Source organism: Tarenaya hassleriana, unplaced genomic scaffold (genome assembly GCF_000463585.1).
Source record: "Tarenaya hassleriana unplaced genomic scaffold, ASM46358v1 Cleome75, whole genome shotgun sequence".
In the NCBI taxonomy this organism is placed as follows: Eukaryota; Viridiplantae; Streptophyta; class Magnoliopsida; order Brassicales; family Cleomaceae; genus Tarenaya; species Tarenaya hassleriana.
This window is the reverse complement of record NW_010970030.1, coordinates 149,180-162,956: the sequence shown is the minus strand read 5'-3', so window position 1 is coordinate 162,956 and position 13,777 is coordinate 149,180. Positions and strand designations below refer to the sequence as shown.

The following is a 13,777-nucleotide window of genomic DNA, read 5'->3' as shown; positions in this document are numbered from 1 at the left end:
CCGGCATCCGAGCCGTACGGAAAATCACACCCTGCTTTGGGAACGACGACGTTTTCTGCGATTGGACAGAGAACAACACCTATTTGTCCTTTCGCCGGTGGTATTCCACGAACCAGATTTTGCCCGACGGAAGAATCATCATCGTCGGCGGAAGAAGAGCATTCACGTACGAGTTTTACCCCAAGAATCCGGATAAACCCATCTTCAATCTCGGATTCTTGGCCGAAACCAGAGACCCGCTCGAAGAGAACAATCTTTACCCGTTTCTTCATCTTCTTCCCAATGGGAATCTCTTCGTCTTCGCCAACAGGAGATCCATCATGCTCGATTTCGTCAACCACAGCGTCGTCAAGGAGTTCCCGGATATTCCCGGCGGTGGCAAACGGAACTACCCGAGTACTGGCTCCTCTGTTCTCCTCCCTCTTTGGCTCGCCGGAGAAACCCAGCCCACTACCGCCGAGATCATGATCTGCGGCGGCGCTCCAACGGGATCCTTCCTCAAGGCGGCAAAGACGATCCCTAAAGTCTTCGTCGAAGCGTCACGCACGTGCGGAAGAATCAGGGTCACCGACCCGGATCCAAGATGGGTCATGGAGAAGATGCCGGCGCCACGTGTCATGCCCGACATGATAATGTTACCGACAGGTGACGTCGTCATCATCAACGGCGCTGCCAACGGAACCGCCGGTTGGGAGGATGCCACGAACGCCGTGCTGAACCCGGTTCTGTATTCACCCGACGAACCCGACCTGACCCGGAGATTCCAGATCCTCGCCCCCACCCGGATCCCGAGGATGTACCATTCGGCGGCTCTTCTGTTGCCCGACGGAAGAATCTTAGTCGGAGGGAGCAATCCTCACCGTAATTACAATTTCACGGCGAGGCCGTACCCGACAGAGCTCAGCCTCGAAGCTTATCACCCGCGTTACCTCGAACCCCGGTTCGCGCGCGTGAGGCCTTCGGTTCTGACGGTGGAGATGGCAGGAAAGATGTCGTACGGAAACGGATTCTCTGTAAATTTTGTGATTCCGGCGTACGGAGTGTACGGAGGAGGGATATCTGTACGGCTTATAGCGCCGTCGTTTAGCACTCACTCGACGGCGATGAACCAAAGGCTGTTGGTGCTGCGCGTGAGGCGCGTGGTACAGTTATCCGTTTTCGCGTACAAGGCTGACGTGGACGGGCCAGCCAATGCCAATGTGGCACCCCCGGGATATTATATGCTGTTTGTGGTCCACCGTGGAATTCCCAGCGAGGCCGTTTGGGTCAAAGTAGCTTGACTCTGATAATTACGACGACGTTTTGGCTTTATTTTGATTTTTTTTTTCCTTCCTATTTTGAAAGGTTTCAGTCATAGAGAAGAAATGTGAACACTTAGTAGAGAAATTTGATCGTTGATAATTCACACGCATAAAAAAAAGTGTTGAGAGAGATTCTTTATGTTGGTTATTTTTTTTTAATCCCATGATATGTCCAATAATTTCACCAAAAAATAGCGTATTTTCGTCTATCAACGAAATGGGGGTGATACGTAACGAACAATATTTTTGGGGCTAAATCCCGAACATTTGGTAAAGACGGGTTCATTACTGAATTAGAGAAAATACTTTACTCGCCGACATAAAAAGATGCGGCCCATTTGTTACCAATCACGTGGAACGCCGTGTGGGCCATTTACGGCCTATCATACGATCATGAGTACACCAGGTTCGACAAGAAATCCGAAAGGGGTTCGGATTTTATTATTTTCCAACAAGCTATCCTTGAGGTACAATATATTTAAAAAGCTACTAAAAAAACTCTGATTTTCTACGTATTTTACAAAAATACATTGGCATATTTTCATATAAAATTATCTATATACCAATAAAATCAACACAGAACTTTTTCACATGTTTTTGAAATAATACTTCCAAAAAAAAAAACACTCCGTAAGACCAATGCCAAGAAAAGATGTCCTAAAAAATCCGGACATGTGACCCGCAGTCACCCCTTGTCACGCCTGAGTGGTCAAGTTTGTAATAGATAAGGCTCGAGTAACTTTATAGGATTCTAAAACGATCTATGTTCTTTTATAGGATTTTTTTTTGAAGTTAAAAAATCCAAAAAAAAAAAAAAGCAAAACTATAGGAAATTAGAATCCATGAAAGAAACCCATTGGAAATGCTTAATTCGGATGAAAACAAAACGTGTACTCACTCGTTCCGGATGGAGAGGAACTTCTCCCACAGAGGCCGAGATTTTTGCATCTCAGCCATTAGGTTCTTGAACTTGGGGCTGTAGTCTGCTCCGCTGTCCGAATTATTATTGTTGTTTAAAAAAAAAAAAATCGTCAGAATCAAAATCAGACAGAGATGTGTGGAGAACAAATAGAAAGAGAAACCTGATTCGATCCAAGGAGGAGATGGCGCGTAGGGCGCTTCTGATCATGTCTTCATTGCGGTCATGCTCTTGCTTCACTGCATCTGCCTTTGGCTTGAAATTCACCGTCTTTTGCAGAGGTTCCGCCAGGGAATCCAGCACTGAGTGACAACAACATTGTGGTTGTTTTAATCTTTGTCATATTCAACAGAAGCGAAATCTAACGACGGTTTGTTTATTCAATTCACCTACCCGCTAATACAGCCGAGGGGCATTTTTCTGCGAGTATCGAGAGGATGAGGTGGCAAAGCATCTTCAAATCGTAATGATCTGTGCCCGACCCGAGAAAGTAATATCAGACATACACCTTATATGTCATTGTGAAAAAGCAAAACGAGACGGGCACACTCACCTTCCAGTCCCGATTTAAGGTGAGGAACGACGAAAGAAGACGGATTTACTTGATCACGACAACTGTCTAGTAACGTGAATACGCACTCGAAAGCCGCTTTCCGTAGCTCAAGCCCATCATCAACAACGTGCTTGAATGGTCCAAGATCAACTGTTCGTATTAACTCTTTCTGCAAGTCAAAGAGTGTTCATGCCAAACTAAATGCTGATGCCATAGTGTACACAATTGTTAAAGAAAATAAATGTCAAGGCTACCGAAAGGGCTTTACCCTGACAACCGTTTGATCATAAAGAAGTGGTAATAGTCCAGGAAGCAGTCCTTTGATAAGGTTTGGTTTATAGTGAGCAAAAGTACTCAGAGCCGACACAGCTGCCCGCCTAACATGCTGCATAAACCATGTACAAAGCAAAAAAGTTAAAACTGTTTTATTTTTCCATCAGTTGTGATGAATGATGATTTGTCCGACTCACCCTGTCACTATCCTTAATAAGCATGAGGAATGAAGAAATCTCCGGGCAGATGATTTCGTCTAATTTCTCTGGCCGTTCAACCACAGAATATTTCACAGCAGTGACAACAGTTGCACGAGTAAAAGCAGCAGGACTTGTCGTCCTCACCTGTACATAACAACAAGAAAGATTAGGAAACCATTCATAAATCACTAATTGCCTGCAGAGAAGGTTATCATTTTTTAGTGGAGTTTTCCACCTTAAGAGCTGGCACTAATTTCTCAGGCTCAATCAGTGCCATTTTACCCAAGCATTCAGCAACAACATTCCTCACACCTTCTTCCTCGCTTTCGCAGTGGTTAAATAGCAAAGCAAGTATTTTCTCGATACTAGCATCCTGGAAGTCTGCTTTATCCACAGATTGCCTAACTATAACCTGTAAAATGTGGGAAAACAAAAACAAATAAATTCCACCAGCTCACGTACACAAGATAGAATATGAATATTGATTGAGGAAACGGACCTCCTTGAGTGAATGAAGCAGAATATATTGTTTCTTCTGGTGATTATCAATTTGGTCCAAGATAAAAGGTAGGTACTTGGACAGATTACCAACAGCAATGTTTCCAAGAGCGTAAGAAGCTGCAGACTTTATCTCTTCGAAAGGAGATTGGAAGGACTCAATTATGATTGTTTCAATGTTAGCATGAGCACTTAGATCTTTTCTTCTCCCAACCTCACCCAGACACAACAAAGCAAGATGTTGCTTCGCCTGTACAGGGAAACCATCATCAAAGACTCATATTTACATAGTTAGCAAAGTAATACAAAATAAATTCACATTGAACTTACCGAATTGGTGCTGCTATCATCTTTAAGGATTTCTATTAACATTTTAACTGTAGATGAACAATTCTGATCACCTGCTGCAAGACAGAGAACAGCAACACACTGTGCAATTGAACATAGAGCTTGCTTAGGCACACCTCCAGACTCAGGAGAAGGTTTAGCACAAGAAAGTAATGAATCCAGCAATGTGTAGAAATTTGTATTTGCATGGTAAACCAGAGCTTCAAAAAATCCTTGTAAAGCCTGTGATGAGTACCCAACAGATTTTTGTCAGTATGTCTAAAAAGCATAGGCGAAGAATTTGAAGTCCAGCGAAAGAGCAAATTACCAAAAGTGCTTGACCCTGGAGCAATGGGCTTTTAACTAATGTTAAAGCTTGGGGAAGGACCTTGTTGCGAACCGCAGAACTGATATTCTCAATGCAACTCTTGCCGGTCATCAAAGTGCAGCAGAGTTCCAGCGCAAGAGCTGTCATGTGCAGGTCTGAAACACTGAAAAGGACAAATGGAAGGAATCCTTTTCAGGAGTAAGGAAAAGAACACAAGCAAAAGCCAAAATTTGATGAGCAAAGCAGACCTTATCAAAGATGAAAGCTCCACTAGAATAACTTCATAAGCACCTGAACCAATTTTATCACCATACGCAGTTACCAGGGAGTTCAGTGTCACAAGTGTTGCTTGCCTTAGAACCCGGTTAGCCTGTTTGTCAAGAAAACAAATAAAAGCCTCAGCCATTGTGAGCAAGGAGCTCTTAACTGGTTACGAGACCATAAACAAAGAGAACAGTATGTCATAATGATAGCTATTCAAATATTAAAGCACAAAGAGATACACCTTCCGTAAGAATCCAGTCAGTTCAGCAATCAAATGATCCAAGATGCATGACAAATCAACATGCAGTGGAGAGGTCGCAATGACAGCAAATGCCTGCATGCACCCAAAACCATGGACAGCGATGATTAAGCCAGACAGGCTTAAAAAAAAAAAGCTTTTAATAGGAAGTACAGCAACCCACCTTTACAGCTGTAAGCCGGGTGATCTCATTTCCCATTCTGTCAACAAGTACAGGAAGGCAAGAAGGCAATTCTGTTTTCAGTTGATCACCAAATGTTGAAATTACAAGACCCATACAGGTAATAGCACACTCCTTGACCTCCTGCGGAAGGGAAGGGAGCTTAAAATTTTCTACAACAAAGTAAATACTCCAAATACAAGCCCAGCAATATGGTTCCGATGAACATATGTTTCAACAAATACAGCAATATGGTTTAGATGATCCTCAAAAAGGACATCACAAACCTGGTCCTGATCTTGATTCGTCAAACGTGACATTATCGCATTGTAGATTGGATGAACAAACAGTTTAAAATCAAAACCCGTGCCCTACACCAGAAGAACCAAAAAGGTAAGTAAATGCGCAAATCATATTGTCTATAAGACAAACATAGTCTAAAATCAAGATCCAGGCAATAGACAAAAAGTCCAGAAAGAATCAGCAAAGCAAAGGAGATTCCGATACTCACCTCAATACTTGGACGCACTACTCTGACAAGCTCCCCGCAGACTTTTAATGCCTCAGCAGTCACCTTGTAATAACGTTCACCCACAGCAGCTAAAACCGGAGTAGAAAGATCCTACATTGTCGTAAAGTGCACAACCCAGTCAGATCAAACTATCCCCAGTTGTTAAAAAGTTATAGAGTCAACACTAGTCATTGAACAACAACAACAGCATCGCCTTAAACACTAGTCGTTGAAGTGGAAAATATTTCGAAGGGCAAGAAACATGTAATGCCGCTAACCTTGATGTATGGGTGAAATACAGGGGGTGAGTGTGAAGCCAAGACCAATCTTGTGAAGACAAGAGCTTCGATTTTCAAGTTTGATGTAGAAGATTTATCCTGGAAAATCAATGAGAACAAATTGAATTGATAGATAAAGAACGACAACTGTTCCCACATGAAATATCATATTTCAATATTTATATTCCTACTTAACTTACGTTTAGTGCCCTCTCAATTCCAGGAACAAGAGAACCAATATGATCTGTGAGGCAATCAGGCAGGACAACCACAAGTTCTCTCAGCACCGAGAATGCACCAACCTTCAGGATTTTTAACATGTATTGAAAACTAATATTGAAAATGTATATTAGGAAACAAAACAAGACAAAAGTTACAGGTTCATACCTTTGTCTTGACAGACTTTTCACGCAGTTGCCTATTTATGGATTTCACAATCTTTGGTACTTCTTGCTTCAAAAGCCATCTTGGACTGCATGGGGCAAACGCATATATTCGGTTTGCATGGATCGTTCAGAAATGTGCCAACAAGACCACAAGCTGAAGGTAGACTGGAGTACAAGATTGCCGAAACTTGCCTTGATTCATCTGTGTCAGCTTGTCCTTTTGTCACATTTCCTGTCTGCCGTAGTAACTCAGTGAATGTGTTGAATACATCCATCTGCAGCACGAGATGTTCAGACCAATGATCACACGAAAACTCTGAGGATGGATAATTATACATTTCCTGTACCTTCACGTTTTCTTCTCTTTCCTTAAATCTGTCGATTAGTTCCGGGCATGCCTGTGCAAACAAATAATTATTACTATATTCCTTGCAAACAAAATGAGAGAGAACTTTCACTTGCTAATGAGAAAATAATAGAAAAACATTGCAAAATTCCAGATAAAAAATCGATGATGCAAGATTGTTGGTACATTAAAGTTAAATGGAAGAAAAAACTATCAGACAAGATAAAGCAAAAGATGGTAAAAGAAATGTTTCATTTGATAGATTCTTTTACATTCCCAAAACTTGAAGATGTACCTCATGATATAGTTTTGAAAGCATCTCAGGACGAGAAACGATTAAACCAGCTAAGCACTTAGCCGCAGCTCTCCTGACTTTCCAGCTCGCATCTTCGTCATCGGTGTACTCATTTGCACTCTCACTATGAGAAAATAAAGTTCAACATGAGTGATTACCTAATAGTGCACCATGAAGAATATGATGCATAAAAGAAAACTTACTCATCTTCCTCCTCTTCAAGATTCTCATCATCAGCATCTTCTTCCATGTTGTCTGTAAAATTTGGGTCGTAACTTATATATTCCAAGGTAAGATTCAATATTTCATCACAATATGGTGAGATGTCCCTTGGGCATCGTAGTAAAAAGCTTTCAAGTGCCTGCATGCAAAATCAAAAGCAGGCTTGTTATCCACCACATCTCAATTGTCATCCCAGAAGAAAATTGGTTAATCTCCTCTACTGCCTTTGTTATTCTTTTAGCAATTAGGAATTGCACCATGCAACAATAACTGGAACATTATGCTACCAGCAAACTGACAATATACTCAAAATGATGAAAAGAGAAGCAAGGTAAAATGATTGTGCCAGCCAAGATGTCAGTCCATGAAGAACCCGAATGAGGAACAAAAACCTCAATTTACCAGATCAGGGTAGAAAAATAGAGGGAGTCATGCGCCAATACCTGTAAGCTATACTCGCGAAGCTCTTCGTCATTCTCTGAAGCACTTGTGCAGTAATTGATCAAGACTGGCACAGTATCACCAAGATGGGTTCCAAATCGGTACCCAACAGAACGGCTGAAAGAGAGATGCATAAAAGAGCATTACATCCATGGAAAGCCTAATCATTCATGTATAAGAAAACGCTACATTCAAATAAAAACTATAGATTGTTAAGTATGCTCAAAATCTCGAGTTTAACTCAAGCATTCAAATTTAAATTGCAAAAGCTGATTTACACAATTGGTTTAGCCAAGTACCAATTAACAGGAAAAAGCTTAGCACTCCAGCAAATAAATAGCAGGAAGCTAACCAAGAAGCAGTTGCAACAAAAAAAGTGACAAGTACCTTAAAGCACCAATCATTTGAATATTGGTACGGGTCATCTCAGGTTTCACCTTATTATTTTGCAAGTTTCGCACGACTTCGACAGTCGCCTTTGCAAGCAAATCATCAGATAAACTCGAAGCAAGAGATGCTGAAACCAAAGAATAAAAATTAATTCCATGCGTAGGCATATTCAACCTTCCAAAAGATTCTGAGTACCATATTCCAAGAACTATAGGGGGAAACTATTACCAAATCACTACCTAAAATTAACAAAGACCCATCCAACAAGACACATTAACTACATAGTACATTATTGGTCCCAGGATGTACAACAAAAGAATTGCACAAAGAACTAAAATCCATAGACCCATATTCCAGAAACAAGTACCAGACTAGCGAAAGCCATCAACAGACCACTAGACCGAAAATTGGGTTTCAAGCTAGCATTGTCTTCAACAGAACATTGGGATTCCATCAGGACCAGCGACGTACCTAACACAATCAAGTTAATTGAACTTACCAATGCAAGTAACAGTCTTCTTCCTGACAGTGGCTTGGTTGCAACCCAATTGCAACAACAATGCACTCAAAAGTGCTTCATGATCACTTGCCATTAAATTTCCATATGTCTGAACAACATCACACATGATCTCAAGACATTCACATTTCACCCCTGTGATTGTTCCCTTCAGCAGCAAACCAGCAGAAAATTAGTATCTCGCAAACCAATAAGTGAAAACCTCAGATGTTCCAGAGGGTTGGCAAATGTTTATATGCATCATGTGCTCTTGAGCACTACGAGTTTCTCACTGGCAGCTATTAACTCAAAATAGTTCCCAAAGAACTTCAATGGCAGCATATAAGCAAATCATTCTCCAGCAAACATCAAATTAACCATGTGCTTAAGTAGCTTAAGTCATTTGCATCCAAGACCAAGTTTGATGAAATCCAAGACAATTTCTGAGCCCAAAGATATTATGTAGAAATACAATAAAGCGAAAAGAAAAAGGGCCTCATGGACACTAACCTGGGCAGCTATCCCTTTTATCATTTGTGGGGTTAGGGAAACAAGTACAGATTGCGCATGTGAAGGAACTACTTGAGCGACAATTGTACGGAGGGCTATGCCAGTAATATCACGATGCTGTTCTTTCCCATGCAGTAGCTTACCACACAGTTTATTGGTCATGTCCACCACCCGTGGTTCACTGATTTTCTTCACCAGTGGAGCAAGGCTGCAGCAAAATCATACAACAGTGGTTAAAGATAAATTGTACAAAGTCACACATAAAAAAAGACTCAAGACCAAGAAGACCAAAACACCATGATAACTCTATCAAGAAGCAATCAAAGTTAAAAATTAACTTTTACAGGGTGAGATACAAGAAGACCGTTTGAACATTGATGATAAAATAAATTTACACTGAATAACAAAGAAGAACAACTTCCACAAGTTGTAGAGAGAAAAATACCAACCATTTGACAGCCAATCCAGAAACATCACCAGCCACATCGTCAAGCTGCTGCAGTATGATACTCGACAACTTCGTCTCCATGTCAGGGTCTAGTTTGAAGGATTCCTTATTCAACTCATTCAGCAAATCAGAGGTTGCCATATACCTGTAATCCTTATCCTTGCCCGTCATCTGCCCACAAACCAAAATAGAAAATAGAATTTAGAAAGGTGAGCCTACTACAAGAGTTGCTTATCCATGTAGATGATAAAAGAACCTTTTCAAGAATTCCAGTCAACTGTAAGTTCGCCATCTTTGCTTGATAGTATCAGTCCGGCCCTTACAACTGCCACTCAGACAATATAGTCTTAAAGATTTTCAGAACATTCAAAGCATGGAAAATCTATTAAGATCAATCAAGCAATGAGCGCTAAATCACATTGAAAATGCAGAAGGGACATAACCCCCAACCAAAGCAAAATTTCCCGGCAGATAATCAAATATCTACAATCAAATTGAACGAGCTTTCAGATAAAAAAATTTCCTCCTGCCACAAGCCAGATGAGTGTTCCTGAATAATCTGCCTCGCATACAACGTCAAAGCTAACCATAAATGCAGACGCTACATTGGTAACCATACCAATCAGGACAATGTTGCTACAACCAGTCGTGCCCATAAATCCCGAAATCGAGCATACCCGTTTCAAAATTTTAAACGAAATGGGGAAAAAACGAACAAAAAACGTGGTTCCACAGAAACCAACTGAAACTAAATGCCGGAACGGGACGAAATTGACGACAACAAACCACAGAGACGACAACCGATTCGATGAATCAAATCACCGTCTCGCCAAAACCCTAAGACTGCGCCAAAAACTTCGATGTCGCTAGAGGAAATAGAAGCAACGAACGGTGAGAAATGATGGGAAGAAAACCTAGCCTTCCTTCAAGAAGAACGACCGAAGAGAACGCCGGAATCGTGAGAGAGAAGCGGTGAAGGCGAAATTGCAAGAAACAAGAAGGTACGGCTACTAAATGACGAACTCTACTCCCTCACTGCTTTGATTTTGCCAACTTTACTCGTAGCCCATAGTTATTAACTCTTTTTTTTTCTTTTTATAATTCATTTCATAAGCTTAAAACGAAAAACATAATAATAGCGGCCTATGTTTAAATGTTCGCGTTTTTGTTTGGCTATTTTATTTCAAGACCTACCTTATATGACTATATGACCAATGTGAACGAAATATAGTATAGTCACATTTTGATTTTATCAATTATAACATTAAATTTATGATGATCACACTAATTCATTATGTTCACACCTTATATATCTTACTAATCATTTGATTAAAACATCATAAATTTAAATTTAACCTTATAAACAATGAGATCAATATGTGACCACATTATATTTCGATCACATTGGTTACATAGGTAGATATTGAAGTAGAAATAGCAAAATAAGGATATTTTTATCTAAACGAAATACCCGAAATCGATAGAAAGAAATTATTATCTAAGCTGTCGAAATTAAAAAAATATTTTTTTTATAAACGTTACCGATAGGTTTCTCAAATTGAATTAAATTAATCAAATAAATTTCTATCTTTTGCTAATCGATTTAGAACATACTCATCTAGCACCCGCAAACTGGCTCATTACCGACCCGTTATTTGACGGATTGAACCGCGAAACCAACTCGACAAACCACAAACTACCCGCAAATGTCGACTCGTATAATTCGTGAACCAGATAAACCGGAATAGACCGGGATTTTCTTGAACCGTTTTCAAGCGAAACTAACGAGCCATAAAACTGATTAAATACGGTAAAAACGTGACGTGACTAATCAACAAGGATAACATTAACACACTCCAAAAACAAAATTAAAACACCAGAGAAGAGATCTTACTGGGAAAGAGACAAACTTTGGGAGGCAAGAAGTGCTTTCGAACAAACCATCGAGTGATAATCATCTTATTAGGAAAGCAAATCAAACAACGACACCAGAAAACTGACACGAGTTTTCAAAACAGTCAAACCATCAAATCCAAAGTCTTGTGTTTTGTTCAACTTATTGAAACGATCCAAGAAGTTGGGAGGGAACTGAGTGAGAAGCCCTCACCCTCTGTCTTCCGCCACCAACGCCTTCATCTGCCACCCAGACAAGCTCATTCCCCTCAGAATCACAGTATAAACTCGAGGCTCGGAACCAAAAAAAAAACAGATGCAATGGAGGGGCATAAAAAAGCTCTACAAGGCGAAAATGACCATATCGGTAAAGTTATTTTTCAGTAGCAATTGCCAATCATCTTACCTTTCCCCGGGATCAAACATTGTACAGTTTCATATTTTCGAAAGGGAATACAACTGAGAAAAAGTACTGAACTTGGCCCGGAATTCATAATCAAACTAAATCATATACTTTCCTCCAAAAATGCATATAGGAAAAGCTAGTTGTTGACAGCAACAGCCTTTAAAATTTGCCTGGAACTGACTTTGTAAAGTCTTGAATTTTAAGAAAGGAATCACCAGGTAAAAAAGGTCATGAACCAGAGCTATATCTGTGTTTAATCTAGAGACATCATATTTCCTTCAAGTGATTGTTCCTTTGCTTAGTCATGTGACAACTGACCACTGTAAGAGCTAACTGATGCAAAGAAATACAACAACAACAACAACATGGCCTCATTCCCAAATTCAAAACTGATGCAAAGAAATGATCAAGACAAATTGCCTAGGGTCTTCCCAAACTAACATTGTAAAGTTACAGATTCTGAAAACAGATTCAATGGAGAAGGGTACTAAAATTGCGCGATCTCTAGGATAAACCCCATATATGTATTCATTCAGCATTACCTAGTCAAAACCAAAACTAAGTCATCTAGGTCCCAACTGATATCAGAAAACTTTTCCGCTACTCTTGATCAATGGCAGACTCACCAATTCTTGCCGGTGTATCTTTTCTCGGCTCTTTTATAATAAAGAGAGAACTGAAACTATACCAAAATTCAAAGTGTGAAACTAGAACGACATTGCAATAACATATCACAAGGTTGTCAAACGTTATCTACAAACTTCTCGTGTCGGAACGGGACAAAAGACCTACCCTGTACCCAACAACAGTAAGCAAAAGTAATTCAGCTACACACCCAACCCAATAAATGGTTATACCCACGAGATTCATCACTACTAGCTCACATCAAATTGAATCATATAAATCAATTCCGCAGAATTTATGAAGGCCTTTTCGCTTGAATTAATATGTTCACCAAATTCAGAATCCACCCAAACGGAGACGAAGTGACTCCAAACAGATTCGAATGAATTCCCTAAAAGGCCCTCTCTCTCTCGCATTCCAATCAAACGAAAAACACGAGAAATCGCCCAAATTTTCCACAAAAATCATCGGAAACCAGTTACCTGATCGAAGAAGATGGCTTCCTCTACGCGTGCTGTTTCTGGTGTTGGTGAGACGACGGAGCAGGCGCCGAGAGCTTGCTGTAGATCTGTTCGCCGACGAGGTAGACGCAGAAGGCGGCGACGCCGAGGCCGAGACCGGGAAGGGCATGCCTCATCTGGTTAGAGAGCATCGGATGCTTCCTCCACTCATCCCTTCGCCGGAAAAACTCTCCGGTAGGACCCAACGGCTTCGCCATTTTCCTCCAATGACCGATTTTTCTGCGTCCGAATTCGCCCGTCTCTTCTCGAGAAATCGATTTGTGGAGCAATTGGTGCCTAGCCCCTTGATGTATCTATCCTTAGAAGCCCAGGTTTCAATTCTAATGGGCTTATTAGGCCCATTTGTTAAAAGCCTTCAAACTAGATATTATACTATAATTAATTTAAAATAAAAAACAGGTGAATTTTTTGAAATGTTTTGGTATTTTGATTTTAAGACATACCTTTTTCTATATATGACTCTCTGATTTATATGATCAGAAATTTAATTTTTGTCATTTTGGTCATAACGTTAAATTTATGATGATCACACTCATTTATTTTATTCATATCTTATATATCTCACTGATCATTAGATAAAAAATTTATAAATTCAATATTACAACCAATATGACCAAGATTAAATTTCTAATGACATGAGTCATAGAGTCACAACTGGAAAAAGACATGTCTTGAAGTCAAAATAACAAAATAAGAGTATTTTTTTATATAATGGTGAATAGTTTGCTTCTATTCTTTGATTTTATAAAAATAAATTATTATTTTATATTCAATTTTAGTTTGGATTTCGATTTTTATTAAAAAAATAGATATTTAAAAAAAAATCAGTTTTTAAGTTTTTTAAAATTGGGTCCGACGGGATTTCAAAAAATTCGATTTTTCAAAAATTAATAATCGTTTGAAAATCTTCATTTTTCAGTTTATAGAA

The 13,777-nt window shown here is 39.8% G+C and overlaps 3 protein-coding genes across 7 annotated transcripts in view; 1 reads left to right on the top strand and 2 right to left on the bottom strand.

Annotated features, from left to right (window-relative positions):
* The window catches only part of LOC104801781 (aldehyde oxidase GLOX-like), a 2,047-nt gene extending 587 nt beyond the window's left edge, over positions 1-1,460 (top strand). Inside the window, exon 2 of one of the 2 annotated variants that reach the window (XM_010525138.2) lies at positions 1-1,460. In XM_010525138.2, coding sequence (XP_010523440.2) covers positions 1-1,280 — 1,280 coding nt within the window. In that variant the 3' untranslated portion in view covers positions 1,281-1,460. The other variant, XM_010525137.2, reaches the window with a different exon arrangement.
* A 331-nt stretch (positions 1,461-1,791) lies between these two features.
* On the bottom strand, positions 1,792-10,452 carry LOC104801780 (cullin-associated NEDD8-dissociated protein 1). Of its 4 annotated transcripts, none has more exons than XM_010525133.1 (30): positions 10,320-10,452; positions 9,662-9,730; positions 9,407-9,576; positions 8,958-9,165; positions 8,451-8,616; positions 7,949-8,078; positions 7,564-7,678; positions 7,102-7,259; positions 6,899-7,022; positions 6,605-6,655; positions 6,450-6,532; positions 6,259-6,343; positions 6,072-6,173; positions 5,872-5,970; positions 5,594-5,704; positions 5,370-5,453; positions 5,086-5,226; positions 4,905-4,997; positions 4,648-4,769; positions 4,400-4,562; positions 4,075-4,314; positions 3,746-3,994; positions 3,482-3,658; positions 3,244-3,390; positions 3,042-3,158; positions 2,774-2,942; positions 2,614-2,691; positions 2,384-2,522; positions 2,200-2,292; positions 1,792-2,124 (listed from the first exon to the last, which is right to left on the bottom strand). In XM_010525133.1, exons 2-30 carry the CDS (start codon positions 9,695-9,697, stop codon positions 2,094-2,096), a joined length of 3,681 nt encoding a protein of 1,226 aa, XP_010523435.1. In that variant the 5' UTR covers positions 9,698-9,730; positions 10,320-10,452; the 3' UTR covers positions 1,792-2,093. The 4 variants fall into 4 exon arrangements, with proteins under 4 accessions (XP_010523435.1, XP_010523437.1, XP_010523436.1 ...); XM_010525135.2 differs by having other exon boundaries at positions 1,792-2,069; positions 10,320-10,451; XM_010525134.2 differs by having other exon boundaries at positions 1,792-2,002; positions 10,320-10,451.
* A 777-nt stretch (positions 10,453-11,229) lies between these two features.
* LOC104801779 (NADH dehydrogenase [ubiquinone] 1 beta subcomplex subunit 3-B-like) lies at positions 11,230-13,116 on the bottom strand. The gene is made up of 2 exons (XM_019201111.1): positions 12,811-13,116; positions 11,230-11,541 (listed from the first exon to the last, which is right to left on the bottom strand). The coding sequence occupies exon 1, from the start codon at positions 13,044-13,046 to the stop codon at positions 12,834-12,836; it is 213 nt and encodes a 70-aa protein (XP_019056656.1). The 5' UTR covers positions 13,047-13,116; the 3' UTR covers positions 11,230-11,541; positions 12,811-12,833.
* Positions 13,117-13,777: the final 661 nt, after the last annotated feature.

What these genes read in the sequence shown, in the direction of transcription:
- LOC104801780 (XM_010525133.1), bottom strand. Translation starts at nt 9,697, where the DNA reads ATGGCGAACTTACAGTTGACTGGAATTCTTGAAAAG. An exon ending in TTCGCGAGTATAGCTTACAG is followed by an intron (nt 7,260 to 7,563) that starts GTATTGGCGCAT and finishes TTTTGCATGCAG; the next exon opens with GCACTTGAAAGCTTTTTACT. An exon ending in TGCTTCATTCACTCAAGGAG is followed by an intron (nt 3,659 to 3,745) that starts GTCCGTTTCCTC and finishes CACATTTTACAG; the next exon opens with GTTATAGTTAGGCAATCTGT.
- LOC104801779 (XM_019201111.1), bottom strand. Translation starts at nt 13,046, where the DNA reads ATGGCGAAGCCGTTGGGTCCTACCGGAGAGTTTTTCCGGCGAAGGGAT.